The 13722-nt window shown below is 36.4% G+C and overlaps 2 protein-coding genes across 4 annotated transcripts; one reads left to right on the top strand and one right to left on the bottom strand.

Annotated features, from left to right (window-relative positions):
* The first annotated feature begins 2093 nt into the window (after nucleotides 1–2093).
* LOC132174821 (probable calcium-binding protein CML21) lies at nucleotides 2094–5261 on the top strand. Of its 2 annotated transcripts, none has more exons than XM_059586509.1 (5): nucleotides 2094–2251; nucleotides 3145–3393; nucleotides 3919–4121; nucleotides 4456–4630; nucleotides 4920–5261. In XM_059586509.1, the coding sequence occupies exons 2-5, from the start codon at nucleotides 3195–3197 to the stop codon at nucleotides 5036–5038; spliced, it is 696 nt and encodes a 231-aa protein (XP_059442492.1). In that variant the 5' UTR covers nucleotides 2094–2251; nucleotides 3145–3194; the 3' UTR covers nucleotides 5039–5261. The 2 variants fall into 2 exon arrangements, with proteins under 2 accessions (XP_059442492.1, XP_059442490.1); XM_059586507.1 differs by having other exon boundaries at nucleotides 2094–2255.
* Nucleotides 5262–6893: 1632 nt separating this feature from the next.
* Nucleotides 6894–13388, bottom strand: LOC132173618 (KH domain-containing protein At5g56140). 2 transcript variants are annotated; one of them, XM_059585156.1, is made up of 7 exons: nucleotides 13073–13388; nucleotides 12887–12972; nucleotides 10507–10652; nucleotides 9197–9316; nucleotides 9003–9119; nucleotides 7685–7828; nucleotides 6894–7568 (listed from the first exon to the last, which is right to left on the bottom strand). In XM_059585156.1, exons 1-7 carry the CDS (start codon nucleotides 13201–13203, stop codon nucleotides 7419–7421), a joined length of 894 nt encoding a protein of 297 aa, XP_059441139.1. In that variant the 5' UTR covers nucleotides 13204–13388; the 3' UTR covers nucleotides 6894–7418. The 2 variants fall into 2 exon arrangements, with proteins under 2 accessions (XP_059441139.1, XP_059441140.1); XM_059585157.1 differs by having other exon boundaries at nucleotides 10507–10613.
* Between the last annotated feature and the right edge of the window lie 334 nt (nucleotides 13389–13722).

Raw genomic sequence — 13722 nt, 5'->3', positions numbered from 1 at the left:
TAAAACTCTTACAATCACAGAACATAACGTTCTAAAAAATTATAGCCGAAGCTAAAAGATCAAAGTCGTAACTAAAAGATTACATATCAAATACGCTAAACATCCGCTAACCTATAACTAATCTTCAGTTAGAATAACAGATATGCGCTAGGCAGACACAAACTAATGCATATGTAGCTCTTATTCCTCGATCATGGGATCAAAAGGACCCCATGCCTACACACATTCTCCTGAATCCAAAAGCCTGGATATCGTTCACATCCACAACCCCAGGGGTTTGGACCAAAATATAAAGCGAGTAGATTAAGAGAAAGGACATGACCTTATTACAAGCAGCAAGAAAAACAAGAAAAATACAGGGAAAATCAAAGCAATACAACAAAAAATTTAAAAATATGAGCACACTAGGCGGATGACAGCAGCTAGAAGAAAAGCCGATCGCGTGCTTGCCGGAAACCGATGCGTAGATGGCGTTAGAAGCACATCGCGGTAGGAACGCGTGAAAGGACCCAGCAGAAGACAGTAAACAGCAAAGCAGGCGTAGAGGAGATCGGCGGCGTACTCAAAGAATTGGGGAGAAGTTTGAGTGAATCTCCCATGAGCGGCACCCACAAAGTGTGCACAAACAAACACCTGGCAAGAAAAAATAAACAAGCAAACAAAGAACAACAACAGGGAAAAGAAAGCGAAATTCAAAAACAAACACAAAAAAGAAAAGAAACACAGATCGAGGAAGAGAGGGGAGAACAGATCAAGAAAAGAGAGAGGGAAAAGAGAGGAAGGGGGGGAGGGGGAGAAACTCCCCCTCTTAGCTGTGCGGCACTTCAACTCTTTTTGTTTTGGATTCAACTAGTAAATAAAGAATCTAACCTTGACTTGTATTTACTTGAAAGGATCACATGGTAACATCCCTTACCTTGACCCTAACTTAGTATGTGGGTCAGCCCATGGTGATGGGCTTAGATGTACATGCCCATGATGTTGGGCCTCAATAGCTTTTTAAATGAAATGATAAATGTTGGGCCTCAATTATCATAATTGACTTATTTTTTTCTCTTATTAAATAATAATAATAATAATACAAAAAGTATATATATTTTTCTAAAAAAAAAAAAAAAAAAATTTAAAAGATTTAAAGTAATTTTTTAAGGGTTTGTTTGTGATTGCGTTTGAGGGGCCTAAAAGTACTTTTAATACTCAAAAATTATGTTTTAAGAAAAAAGTACTCGTTTGGTAAAAAAATTAAAAGTGTTTTTTAGGATCCAAAAAGCCTAAAAATTGTCAAAAAATACTTTTGACAAAAATTTCAAAATGAAAATTTTGCCTAAAAGCTCGTTTTAACTTAAAAGTTTTATTTCTTAAACACAATCTCAAACATACTCTAAGTTTTTTTTTTTTTTTTTTTTGGGACATAACCGGCTCTAAGTCTTAAAAGAACGTGTTTCACACATTAGACAAGGTGTAGATAAGTGGAAAAGACACTCCGATGGCAAACAAATATCCAAAAAGCATAATTAAAATATCCAAAAAGCATAATTAAAATGGGACCACTGTCGGTTCAATTCAATGGTTGTGTGCAATCGGGTCAAGTTAGCAATTGAGAAGTAAAAATACTGTGGAGGAATGCTATGAGCTATCAACGTACGGGAACTTGGCAACTTATAGTGGGACTAAATTATTTGATATAATGTTCCATAAACAATGATTACTCCCCTAAACTACACTCTACACATTATATAATATACACTTTATATTATGAATTTTGTAATAGATTCACCTAGTACCATTGATCATGCATCACACCCAACAAATGGTAGAAAATGAAAGATCTGAAATGCCAAGCAGGTGAACGGTGGGCGAAAGTTGAAACCCACCCCCACAATATTCCTTCCTCCAAACTCCCTAAAATCCCGACAAAAAATTTTTGTGGGATTCCGGTCTAAAGATTATCATGTCTTAGTCATGAACTAATTTGTGTTTGTTATTTTGGGTAGGGTATTTTTTTGGAAAGAAAAAAAAAAAAAACTTTATTTCTTTTTGTGCGTGTGAAAAGTCAGCGGAGGTGTTGTGAAAATGAAAGCGCCTTTAGATCGAGAGGAAGCGCAACACGTGGTGGGTGGAGCACCAACATCGGTTGACAATCCAATGAGACGCGAAGGAAGCTTCCCAACTGAGTAACAAACACCCCCACTTCCTTTCCTCAACTTTAGCGTACATCCATCTTTCATAGACCTCTGCAACTTCCTTTTTAGCAGGTTTTGGCTTTTCAAGAAACCAAAGCGGTTGTTTCAGCTTTTTTTTTCTTTTTTCTTTCAATCATATTCTCGTATTTGGTGGCCTGGTCGCTGACTTTTTTTTCTTTTTTTTTTTAAGGTTGTGTGTGTTTCTGGTTCTTGGTTTCTGTTTGTTGGTGCTTCTGATCTTGTTGTTGAGTTTCATTCTACAAGTGGGGCTGGGACGCCACTTTATTATATCTCTTTCTTTCCCATGCTGTTCGATTATTTCTCTCTTTTTTTCATTTTGGGTAATTCTAGCTAGCTAAACTTCCCGTTTGGTTGCCCGGGAAATACGAGAAAAAGAAAAAGTTTGCAGCTTTTTTTCTTTTCCTACATCTCACCTTCAACCCATTAAGAGTCTGATATAAACCCAAGAAATGATAACATGGATCTAAGCGTGTAGGCCTTTGATTCACATTCATTGCTTAGTCAACGACAAAAGGATCAATGAGTATTGGGTGCTGTTATATATCTCAGAGGCAATTAAAATAATATTTATAGGGTTGGTAGAAGTCCCATTCTGGTGAATTTATGACCATAGCAGTACTGTTTAACAATTATTTGCCATTTGTTTGATATTTGGTTAATCTGCTTGAACAGTTATTACATATTTTGCTCCATCTTTTGCTGCAACTAGTTGGATATTCTCTAACATTTTTTATTTCTAATTTAAAATAATATTTATAGGGTTGGTAGAAGTCCCATGCTGGTGAATTTATGACCATAGCAGTACTGTTTAACAATTATTTGCCATTTGTTTGATATTTGGTTAATCTGCTTGAACAGTTATCACATATTTTGCTCCATCTTTTGCTGCAACTAGTTGGATATTCTCTAACATTGTTTATTTCTAATTTTATATCGGTAGGCACATACTTGGCTTGTTTCCTGCATCCTATTCGGTGAGGTTAACTGACAATGGGAAATATAGTGGGAAAGAGTGAATCGCCTAAGAAGGGTTGGATAGTAGAAACAAAGCTTGAAGCCAAAATGGTCGAAGCTATGAAGAAGAGGGCATCTGGAGGAAGTGCCATCAAATCATTCAACAGCATAATCTTGAAATTCCCAAAAATAGATGAGAGCTTAAGAAATTGCAAAGTTATTTTTGAGCAATTCGGTAGGTAGCACTTTCAATTCATTTGTTTGCTGATAAATTCTCTTGGCAACACAAAATTCATCACCATAAAATTAAATGTATGCATCAATGTCTTTCCAAGAACTGTTGTTTGTATAGATAAGTTAGAGGCTGATTGATGCAACTAATAAAAGAATAATATATAACTGACACCCCCTCATCGAACTCTTTAAGGGATTATGCTGAGTTTCATTGTAGTTTTTTTTTTTTTTTTTTTGTAGAAATTTATATATTTGTCTTCTACTGTCTTCAACTTAAAATTTATTTTAGGATTGCCATGTATTTTGGTAAGCCTTAGATCCTAATGATGCTTAGTTACTTGTTATTTCTGAAAACATACACAAAAACATCTACTTCATTTTTTGTCCCTTGTGACTGCTAAGAAGAAAGTGTTTAGTGTTCTCTGCATGACACACACAAGAATGCTCCTTCTTCCCTCCTCTTTTTTGTTTTTTGTTTTTTATGATTTCTAGCTGCTTAGATGTGTGTGTTTTATTTTGGTTGTAGACGAGGATTCAAATGGTGCAATAGATCATGCAGAGTTGAAAAAGTGTTTCAATAAGCTGGAAATTTCCTTTACAGAGGAGGAGATCAATGATCTCTTTGTGGCGTGTGATATTAATGAGAATATGGGTATGAAGTTCAATGAGTTCATTGTACTTCTCTGCCTTGTCTATCTTCTCAAAGACGACCCCATTGCCCTTCATGCTGTATCCAGAAAATATTTTCTCTATGTATTTCCTTTTCAAGTTTCCTTTTACTTGACAGCTGACACATGAAACCTACAAATATGGTATATTTGGTAGATTTATACCTAATATCTTCTCTCATTTAGATAAGGGTATCATATTTCATATGCCTTTGGTGTTTTTTTGCTGGATATTGGCCAGGAAATTCAGTTGAATGATGGTTGGAAAATGTGAGTCATTTTAAAGGTGCAGGTTAAGATTATCATATGACCATCCTGACTTACCCAGTTGACATCATGAGGTGTTTTGCAGTAATACTGCCTTTTCTTCTTCTTGTATTCCTTGACACTGCTAGAAATCACACATGGGGATGCCCAATCTGGAGGCCACATTTGAAACTTTGGTGGATGCATTCGTCTTCTTGGACAAGAACAAGGATGGTTATGTGAGCAAGAGTGAGATGGTCCATGCCATAAATGAAAATACATCAGGAGAATATAGTTCCGGACAAATAGCCATGAAAAGATTTGGTAAGCTCTGTGTGTGTGTGCATCAATGTAAACATACGAGGCAGACAGGCTCATATGCTTAATATGTTATATGGCATGCTTATGTGTATACATTTTATGCAAAAGAGATGAATGAAGAAATGAACATGAATGTTCCTGAGTCTGGCTAATGATGATGCATTTCCCATCACATGAGCATGTATAGACCCTACTATAAATTCTCTGGATGTGTATAATTCTGTGTAAATAAATTAATGACTTTGATGATAAATTGATAATGTTAAGTGGTGAGTTTGTTTTACTTTTGCAGAAGAGATGGACTGGGATAAAAATGGAATGGTGAACTTCAAAGAATTTCTCTTTGCATTCACCCGTTGGGTTGGAATTGGTGACATTGAGGATGAAGAAGAAGGTGAAGCAAATGTCTGAATTAAGATATTTGAGCCTCTCCAGCCATCTCTGGTTCTGATGACTGGTACTGCAGCTCCTCAGGCTGTCGAGTTCCTTCATGTTATTAACTTTTTCCAATAATAGCCATGTTGATATAAACATGTATAATTATATCCTGATTCCTTCCTTGAATTACAAGCTATATGGCCAAGTATAGAATCTGCTGCAGGATGAATTTGTAATGGTTTCAAGCAGTCATGCATGAAGGAGAGCTAGTAAATGGATTTTTTTTTTTTTTTTTGTGTGATTAAAGGAGTGAGGAGTGCTAGGCTTACAAACAAATTTTACAGTAAAACTTTTACAAACTGATGTGGCACAACATGATTAGGATTTTCAAAATTTAAACTTATCTTATATCTAATCATGTTGTGCCACATCGGTTTGTAAAAGTTTTTCTGTAAAATTTGTTTGTAAGTCTAGCGTTCCTCTAAAGGAGTATTGATTGCTGACAAAATAAATGCATACGATCAATGGCAGAGGGAGAGGTATCGAGGGAGGTCAATTTTCCCCCGTATGAGCTGATCCCATGTTATTGTCTCCATCAATACGATAACTTATTGGATTCCCTTCCCCCCACTCCCAAACACTAATAAAATTTGGTTATTGACTTCTATAAAGTATCACATACGACTTTATGAATTGTATTAAAATTTTCAGTATCTGATTGTAACCTTTCTTTAATTTATATGTAATAGTATAGTTATTCACTTACCCCTAAATTACCATGCACTTTTCAGTCACCCCAATGTACAAAAATTTGTAATATGGTGTTTGATATATTAGCTCTTTTTAATACCCCCTTCTTACTGTTGGGGTTTATTAACTCAAACGACTAATAAGTAAAATGTCTTTTATACCCCTTCCCTCTCACCATTGGAGTTTATTAACTCAAATGGCTAATAAGTAAAATGTCTTTTGTACTCATATAAAAATTATAAAAATACAAATATACCTTTAATAAAAAAAAATTATTCTTTTTGTATAAACAGAGTATTTTGGTCATTTTCATTATATTTGTTAAGATTTAACATCAAATTCTAATGGAGGGAGATGATTGAAAATGATTGATACATTAGACACTCACATGCAAATTTTGAGAATTCGAATAACATTAAAAAAGGCGTAATAATTTAAAGGTAAGTAAAGTCTCCCCAACACATATTCACCATGTGATCGTGATTAGTTTTGCAATGAATAGGCATGTCAAACCATGTGATTAGTTTTGCAATGAATAGTTATTGAGTTTGATCTCCATTACATTGTAGTAATGCTGTCTTCTTTGTGTCCCTTGAAATTGATGTGTTATAAAATTATCATACTATAAAATTTTGATTTAATGTTAATTTTAAAAGCCACCACGTCATTTTTTAGAGATATAAGAGGGATACAAAGACATTTTGCATCACTTAGATTATAAGGCTCTCGATATCTGTTTTAGAGAAAATTGTTGCATTGGTTCATGTAGTTTGACCTTACAAGAAAGAAATTCCTGTAATTTCAAAATAAACTTATAAATCCATGTAACATGCCTCTGTAACGAAATGATTCGTCTAAAACTAGTTAGATATAGCATAAATGATATGACCATTTAATACTTGAGCTTTAAAAAAAAAAACGCTACTCATTTCCAAAATATAGAAGAATTCTAGTTTTCTACTTGAAAATACTAGAAACTTGCATGATCAGGCTCTTGCCAAAGCTAAAAAGCATGATCACTAACGATACTTTTTTCAGGCCAAACAATTTTTCCATCAAAGCAGTCATGATAATTCTGAAGAGCTGATGCTGCAAGAACACATTTGAGAATGCATTTAAATGGAGAAGGCACGAAAAAGGAAGTAAAAGCTACTAAAACGTCCACTAGCATATAACAAAGAATGCTTTCCATCAAATCTAGGTACTATACTAGATAAATACAAAACATTCCAACCCAGAAACCAAGCAACAGGGTAGATCATTGTTTGCCTCACTTGTATGCAAACCATACCTTAACATTCTCACCAGAGACGCCCATCACCACAAACAAAACTTCATCACAAGCTTATATATATACTATAACCTAATAAACAAAGACAGGTTTGGAAGGGGAATGTCCAGACCAAACTGCCTAATGCAACACACATAAGCATACCCCCTGCACTCAATACGGTCCTTTACTAAGCGACACGGTCATTAAGCTTTCCCCTAACAGAAACACACTCCATATAGAAACAAGTTAGAACTAGCACATAATGGTGCCAGTGCCCCGATGGCAGTTGGAGGCATTGGCTGGGACTGCAACACCTGCAGAATGGGAACTGCTGTTTACTTCCAGAAACTAACGCACAAGCTCCAAAAGCCCTCTAAGAATGGGGGTCCATTAGCCCCTAGTCTTGGCCCTCTTCATACCAAGGCTGTTGTGGAAGGGGGAAACCGAACCAGCCATAGGAGAACCCTCGTCGCGAAGTGTACCATTGAGCATTGCGAGCTCCCGTAGCTGTTGTTTCTTATAGAAATCATGGGTTTCATCCTAAAAAAAAAAAAAAAAAGGGAGAACCAGATTAGCGCAGGTTAATTCAAAGGAGGCAAAAATACTTGCAAAGCAAATGAATAATATTTAAAATAGGGGCAAAAGTGAAAACTTGCCATAGGTTTCAGCAAATCTTCAAGTATCTCACGTGCTTGCATCAGTCGTGCATCAACTATTTCAACTGGTAGTTCTGCCTCAACTAAAATATGGAGAGGTCCATTCAAATGTTCATACCCCGGTTTTCCTCTCATCATCTCCTCCTGTAAAACACAAGCAATACAACAATCTACAGTTATATTCTCATAATACAAGTGAAAAGCGGCAATTGAATTTCAATTGGTGATGCAGCATCAACAGTTCAAGCTCAGACAGGAACATAGCTAGAAATTGAACAAAACCGAAAAAGTTCAGCACCGCATGTTAGAAACTACACTCTGGCAATTAGAAGGAATCAAAAGCTGAGTTTTTGAAAAGCGTGCACAGTGCTTTTAATAGATGACGAACATCAAAATGGTCTTGAGATATACTTGAGAGAAACTCATTAAGATAATGAAATGAATTGTGATTTCACTTTCCAGGTTCATCAACAAATGAACATTTTTGCTAATCATAAGAAGTGGAGGGCCTTAAGAAGCTCCTTGGACAAAGGCCTCATACAGCAGAGAAGTACCCGGCAGTTTTCTCTTATATGCAGTGTCATGAAGCTTCTTGGACGTGAAGGTGAAAAATGTACAAGTTGGAAGTTTCCAGAAAATCTATCTGGAGTCTGACTTAATAAAAGTACTTTCTCAAATGAAATCAAAATTCATGAAAGCATCCCAGATTAGTCCACATAGACAAAACAAGCAAAAGCAACCAGCAAACCTTATAATTAGCATCGCTCTCCAAAAAGAGAAGGATCTTCAATTAACAAACAATGAACAACATGAAGCCAAGGTACCTTAATCCCTTAGTAGTAGTATGTAAAAGTTCCCTCCAACAATGTGCTGAAGCCATGAGAACTTAACTAGTAAACTCATCATTAAAAATACTTCAAAATGTTAAAAAATAAAAAATAAAAAATAAAAAATGGTGCAAAACAGAGTTTACATAATGCTTTACGTCCATATGATTCACCAGGTTTTCCAGTATGCAATCAAGAAACATGGATGAAGCCTGGAAAAAAATTACAAATTTGTAATGGAACTTGTTCCAAATGTCATGTTAATCCAATTCTCTTCATCAATAGGCACTTAACTATATATTTTTTGATTAAGTAATCGAATTATCATAAAAAGCATAAGGCACCCCCTACTACACACGAAGTGTAGAAAAGAAAACACCTAACTAGCTAGAAGGGGAAAAAAGAACAACAAGACACTTAACTAGATATACATGAACCACATTAAAGTTTCAGCATGCACAATCATCAACAGAAGAAAATCTCACTATTACCCTAGTTGGATCTTTAATGCTACCACGCCCTCTGATCAGAACACGGCACTCAGTACTTGCTTCCACTCGCTTAAGAGAGTTTCCCCTAGGACCAAGGAGACGCCCAACAAAGTTGTACTGTAATAACAAATCAACATCAGAAACTGCCAAAAATAAGAATATAAGCAATTAAACAGGAGCAAGTTTATTCGTACATTAGGGTATTTCTCGACAGGGATATCCACTCTCATGGTTCTTTTAGCTATAAGACCAGATGAGCTACCTTGAGAACTCAGCCAGTTTTGTGCCGATGAGGGCTGTAATAAACCCGACATCTGTACATTATAATTCCAGATTTGTTAGATCTTACAGTGATAGATAAAAGCAACTGTCTGTCATGCATAATGTACTGTAAAATTTTGGTTCCTGGAGGAGCTCCAAAGATTCTCAAAAGATATCTACAACAATTGTCTTGCAGCAGCTCTGAGAAAATGTTAAAAGAAAAAAATTCTAGAAAAACAAACAAAGGAGTAACAAGTATGCTATAACAAACAAACAAAAAAAATAATAGAACAATTGTCATGCAGCAGATATTTAATGCAGTTGTCTTGCAGCAGCTCTAAGAAAATGTTAAAGAACAAATTCTAGAAAAACACACCAAAGAGTAATAAGTATGCTATAACAAAAAAAAAAAGAAAAAAAAAGACAATAGAACAATTAAACCCCATGCTGACATTCAAATATAATTGTAGAAGATTGTGAAATTCAAGGGTCTAAATCCAAAAATAAAAAGCAGAGGAATTAAATGTTTGTATTTGAAAACTACTAAGAGGCTCAACGGTAATGCAGTTTTTTGCATCAGACCAGCTGGTTTCAGTGACACGGTACATCAGCAACCTCATGAAAACCCCACCAGCCAATTAATACCACAAGATCCACCCTTGTAACGCAAACTGAATAACAATATTAAAGGGTCAGCGGTTAGCACACTGCAGGAGAAATTTACGACTCCCACGCTTGAAAACCGAGACCAGCCAATTATTATACCACGTGATAGCACGCTTGTAAGGCAAACAGAATAACAATATTTCATCAACCAAAGGGTCAGCAGTTAGCACCCTACAGGAGAAATTTAGGACTCCCAGAGTCTCAGAACCTCTATAAATTGGAGAATGCCATGCTCAAAACTCTCTGCATATAGGGCTTCCATACTAGCAGGAATTGCATTTATACATCAGATGTAAAATTAACAAATATGTCATGTATAGGAGTGCCTAGACAAAAATACAAGAAGGAAAAGAAGAACCATCTTATTAGGTTCCTGGAACAGGAAGCTAAGCTAAAATCTATTTTACATTGCTTGAGGATGTTAGCTTCAACTACCTGTCAAAGAATAGCATAATCTACAAACACTCAAATAGATGTTATGAGTTAGCACGAAATGAAAAGATCGTGTCAGGAATACTTCTGCAAATACAGTAAAATTAGATGGAAAAAAGGTTATGTTAATGGTTAGTATCCGTACTTCTGATTGGAACCGTGATGGCCATCCGTTCAAATCGGCACCTCCATTGGAAAATATTCCTCCAGAAGCCAGGGGGCTAGCATGTTCAAGCCCACTTTGACCTAAAACTGATGCATTCCCCAACAGTGTGGTTACACGCAATAATTCTGCTCCAAAAATGTCAATTTTCAAGAATAAGATGTACCAGTCAGCATTTGTTAAAAAGTTAGCAGTCACCACAAAATGGACAGACAACACGGATCTTCTGAGTCAGTTAAAATTAATGATTCCTCATGAAATAAAATTTAACCTTATGAATGCACTCTAGGAAAAAAAGAGAAAAGTGAAAGCATGGGGGGAAAAATAACATGGAGTTTAATTCATCTTGTTTCACTAAAGTCAGATAATAAATGGATTTTGTCTTTTTTGATTGGTAAGTTATACAACACACGAAATCTCTTGAACCCATGACCCTACCTTCCACCTTGTTCTTATAAGGGAAGAAGGTGTTATTTGAGCTAAAGCTCATACCCACAACCACTCACCAGCCTAGGTCATGACCAACAGGAAACCAAATTCCCTAGAACTAAGCCTACACGCTTTTTTTTTTTTAATGACCAAAATAGACTACATAGTTTCTTGGGACAAGGCATTATAGATCAACCTACTAAGTTGACCTCTAGAATCGTGCATCACAACCTGTTCAAAGTTCTTTCTGAACTTTCTAGATAGATTTCACAACCTTAACTAGGCATCTGAATGCATGCAGCTATGCAAGAAAACTGTTGGGAGAGAGTTTAAAAAGTCCAGCGTACCATCCTACAGAGTGAAGTATCCCCTCTACCATGCTGCTAGGTTTTTCACTAATCTTCTCAACTTGTAGACTTTTTCAACCATTGGGTAACTGTGGCAAAAGGAAACAATTTCGAACTTTCTCATCGAATTTTTCAACATTAACCTAACATGTAGACAAAAAAGATGGAATGAGTTGGCAAGGGCTAACCAACACTTTTATGATCCCCATTTTCTAGACTTGGGGATATTACTGCAAGTGAGAAAGAGAAGGAACACCTCCTGGTAGTAAATCACATATATCATATCATTAATCTTTAAATCAAGACACAGTTTCCCATAGTTTTCACCTTTGCTCCCTATCAGCACACAAATGAATCTATATTACACAACTGAACTTAAATTACCAAAATTTGGGTTCCTTTTAGCCATATACTCAGCAAAGTCATATGTCAAGAAGATTGATCATATACGGTCCATATGCTCTTGTATTTGGTCGTACAAGACACCAAATCTGGAGCTCTAAGGTAATAATAACAACTCTTTGGATCCTAAATCCATCCATAAAATCAAAAAGATGATCTTCCAAATCCTTGATACAGTACACAGCAATCTTGTTGGAGATTCAGATCCATGGATAGCAAATTTTCAATCTGTGATGCACCAAAGGCAAAAATTCCTACCCCCAATGAAACTAACTGTGACCATACAACAAGGAGCAGACGTTGTAAGAACCACACTTGCGCCAGCCAATAACTGTTTTTCGCCAGTCAACTTAGAAGTTAGAAGCCAATCAATTTTGCCAAAACTAAGATCAGAAGAGAACCAACCTGCATAACTCCTTGCAAGTCCACAGACAACTAAAGGGAACACCATGATTTCAGCGAAGCAATTTAAAACCTAACCTTTTAAATATGATCGCGATGATTTGAAAAAATAAAATGTTTTACCCGAAGCTCTACTGCTATACATATGAAGTAGCCGCCTACATTTACATAGCAATAACATGAATCTGATTGATACATGTCAAGACCCTCTTAAGTGTTATTCCAGCACCGCGCTAGAATACAACCACCTATCAATAACTTTGGACTCACCTACCCACAAAAAAAAAAATCTCTGGAGTCACCTATTCTACAGCTAATCATTTTTGCAATCAAAAAAATTAGAATATCAAACAGGAAAAAAAACAAAAAACAAAAAACAAAAAGTTGGATTTGGGGTTTTATATATTTTAAAATTATAAGGGGGAAAAACTCTGGGTGAAAATTTCTGTTTTGAAACGTTTTATCATTGGGTATATAAGTATCTCGTGCAAGTTATTTATATTGTTTGGTTGTGCCGTTGGGTTCTTATAACTTGTGTCCTATATATCGCTTATGCGTTGATCCAACAAGGCTTTGCTGCAATACATGCACCAACTTGCGTGTTTTCTTTAGATTTTTATATTCAACCATTCCAATCTATATGAATTGGTGAAAAAGTGTCCGATCTACCACTTGAGGTCAATACTCAGTTATAACTTGCAGACATCAGTGTACATATTGCTTTATACCGTAAACTAGATATGGCAAAAAGAAATATGAAAGCTAAGCTGAAACAGACTCACCCTGGTTTAACAAGCGACAGGCATGTGGGAGCACAGGCAGAAAGGGAGTAAGCTTGTGACGCTCTGCCAGTAGCTCCGACAGATATCTGAATCATCAAACACCACCAAAATTATTCAAAGCAAAATCAGAACAAAAACAGAGTTGAAAACTAAGTAGATCTTGTTAGTTGTGGAGTGGAGTGGTACTTTTCTTGGTCGACGAGGGCGGCGGCGACGGAGGAGGCGGAACGGAGCCCGGATAGATGAGGAGAAGGTGGAGCGGAGGGAGAGGGCGAGGGCGAGTAGGCCATGTACCTTCCGCCACCGGTCGATGCCATTTCTTCTGTCTCCGAGTCTCTCTCTGTATGGATTCGATGCTATTCGATTCAATCGGATCCCTCCGACTCTCCCTGTGGTGTGGTACAGTTGCTTCTCTTCTCTTTGTGGCTCTGCCTAGCTCTGGTGGGACGGTCCCGACCAGACGCTCTCATCTCTACCCTATGCGTCGGTGCCTTATTTATACCTCAAGGGAAAACCAACGAAATAAAAATAAAAATAAAAGAAATAGACGGTGCAGTGATTCATTATTTACATGCAGGTAGGTGGACAGTGGACACCTCTGGCACTCGGTTGAATACAAGAAGTATTTCTTCCTCTACAAATTATACAAAAAAGAAAATGGATCACTGTTCTTGAAATTTTGAACGTAGTTTTTTGCTTTGAGTTTGACCAAGAGGAAGAAGAGGAGGCATCAAGGAAAAACCTTTTGTTGCATCAGGGAGGGGTTGGGTTGCCATTGCCAAGATGATAAAAATACTATATTAAGACTAATTAACAACTAATTCCACCGCCATTAG

The sequence above is a fragment of the Corylus avellana genome, chromosome ca3 (genome assembly GCF_901000735.1).
Source record: "Corylus avellana chromosome ca3, CavTom2PMs-1.0".
NCBI classification, from domain to species: domain Eukaryota; kingdom Viridiplantae; phylum Streptophyta; class Magnoliopsida; order Fagales; family Betulaceae; genus Corylus; species Corylus avellana.
Note: the sequence above shows the minus strand (reverse complement) of the source record. Positions and strands in the feature narration are given on the sequence as shown.

Excerpts from the sequence above, each read along its gene's own strand:
- LOC132174821 (XM_059586509.1), top strand. The coding sequence starts at position 3,195 with ATGGGAAATATAGTGGGAAAGAGTGAATCGCCTAAGAAGGGTTGGATA. Across the intron at positions 3,394-3,918 it reads AGTTATTTTTGAGCAATTCG|ACGAGGATTCAAATGGTGCA; the intron begins GTAGGTAGCACT and ends TTTTGGTTGTAG. Across the intron at positions 4,631-4,919 it reads AATAGCCATGAAAAGATTTG|AAGAGATGGACTGGGATAAA; the intron begins GTAAGCTCTGTG and ends TTACTTTTGCAG.
- LOC132173618 (XM_059585156.1), bottom strand. The coding sequence starts at position 13,203 with ATGGCATCGACCGGTGGCGGAAGGTACATGGCCTACTCGCCCTCGCCC. Across the intron at positions 10,653-12,886 it reads CTGTCGCTTGTTAAACCAGG|AATTATTGCGTGTAACCACA; the intron begins GTGAGTCTGTTT and ends TTTTTGGAGCAG. Across the intron at positions 9,120-9,196 it reads CTGTCGAGAAATACCCTAAT|TACAACTTTGTTGGGCGTCT; the intron begins GTACGAATAAAC and ends TTGTTATTACAG.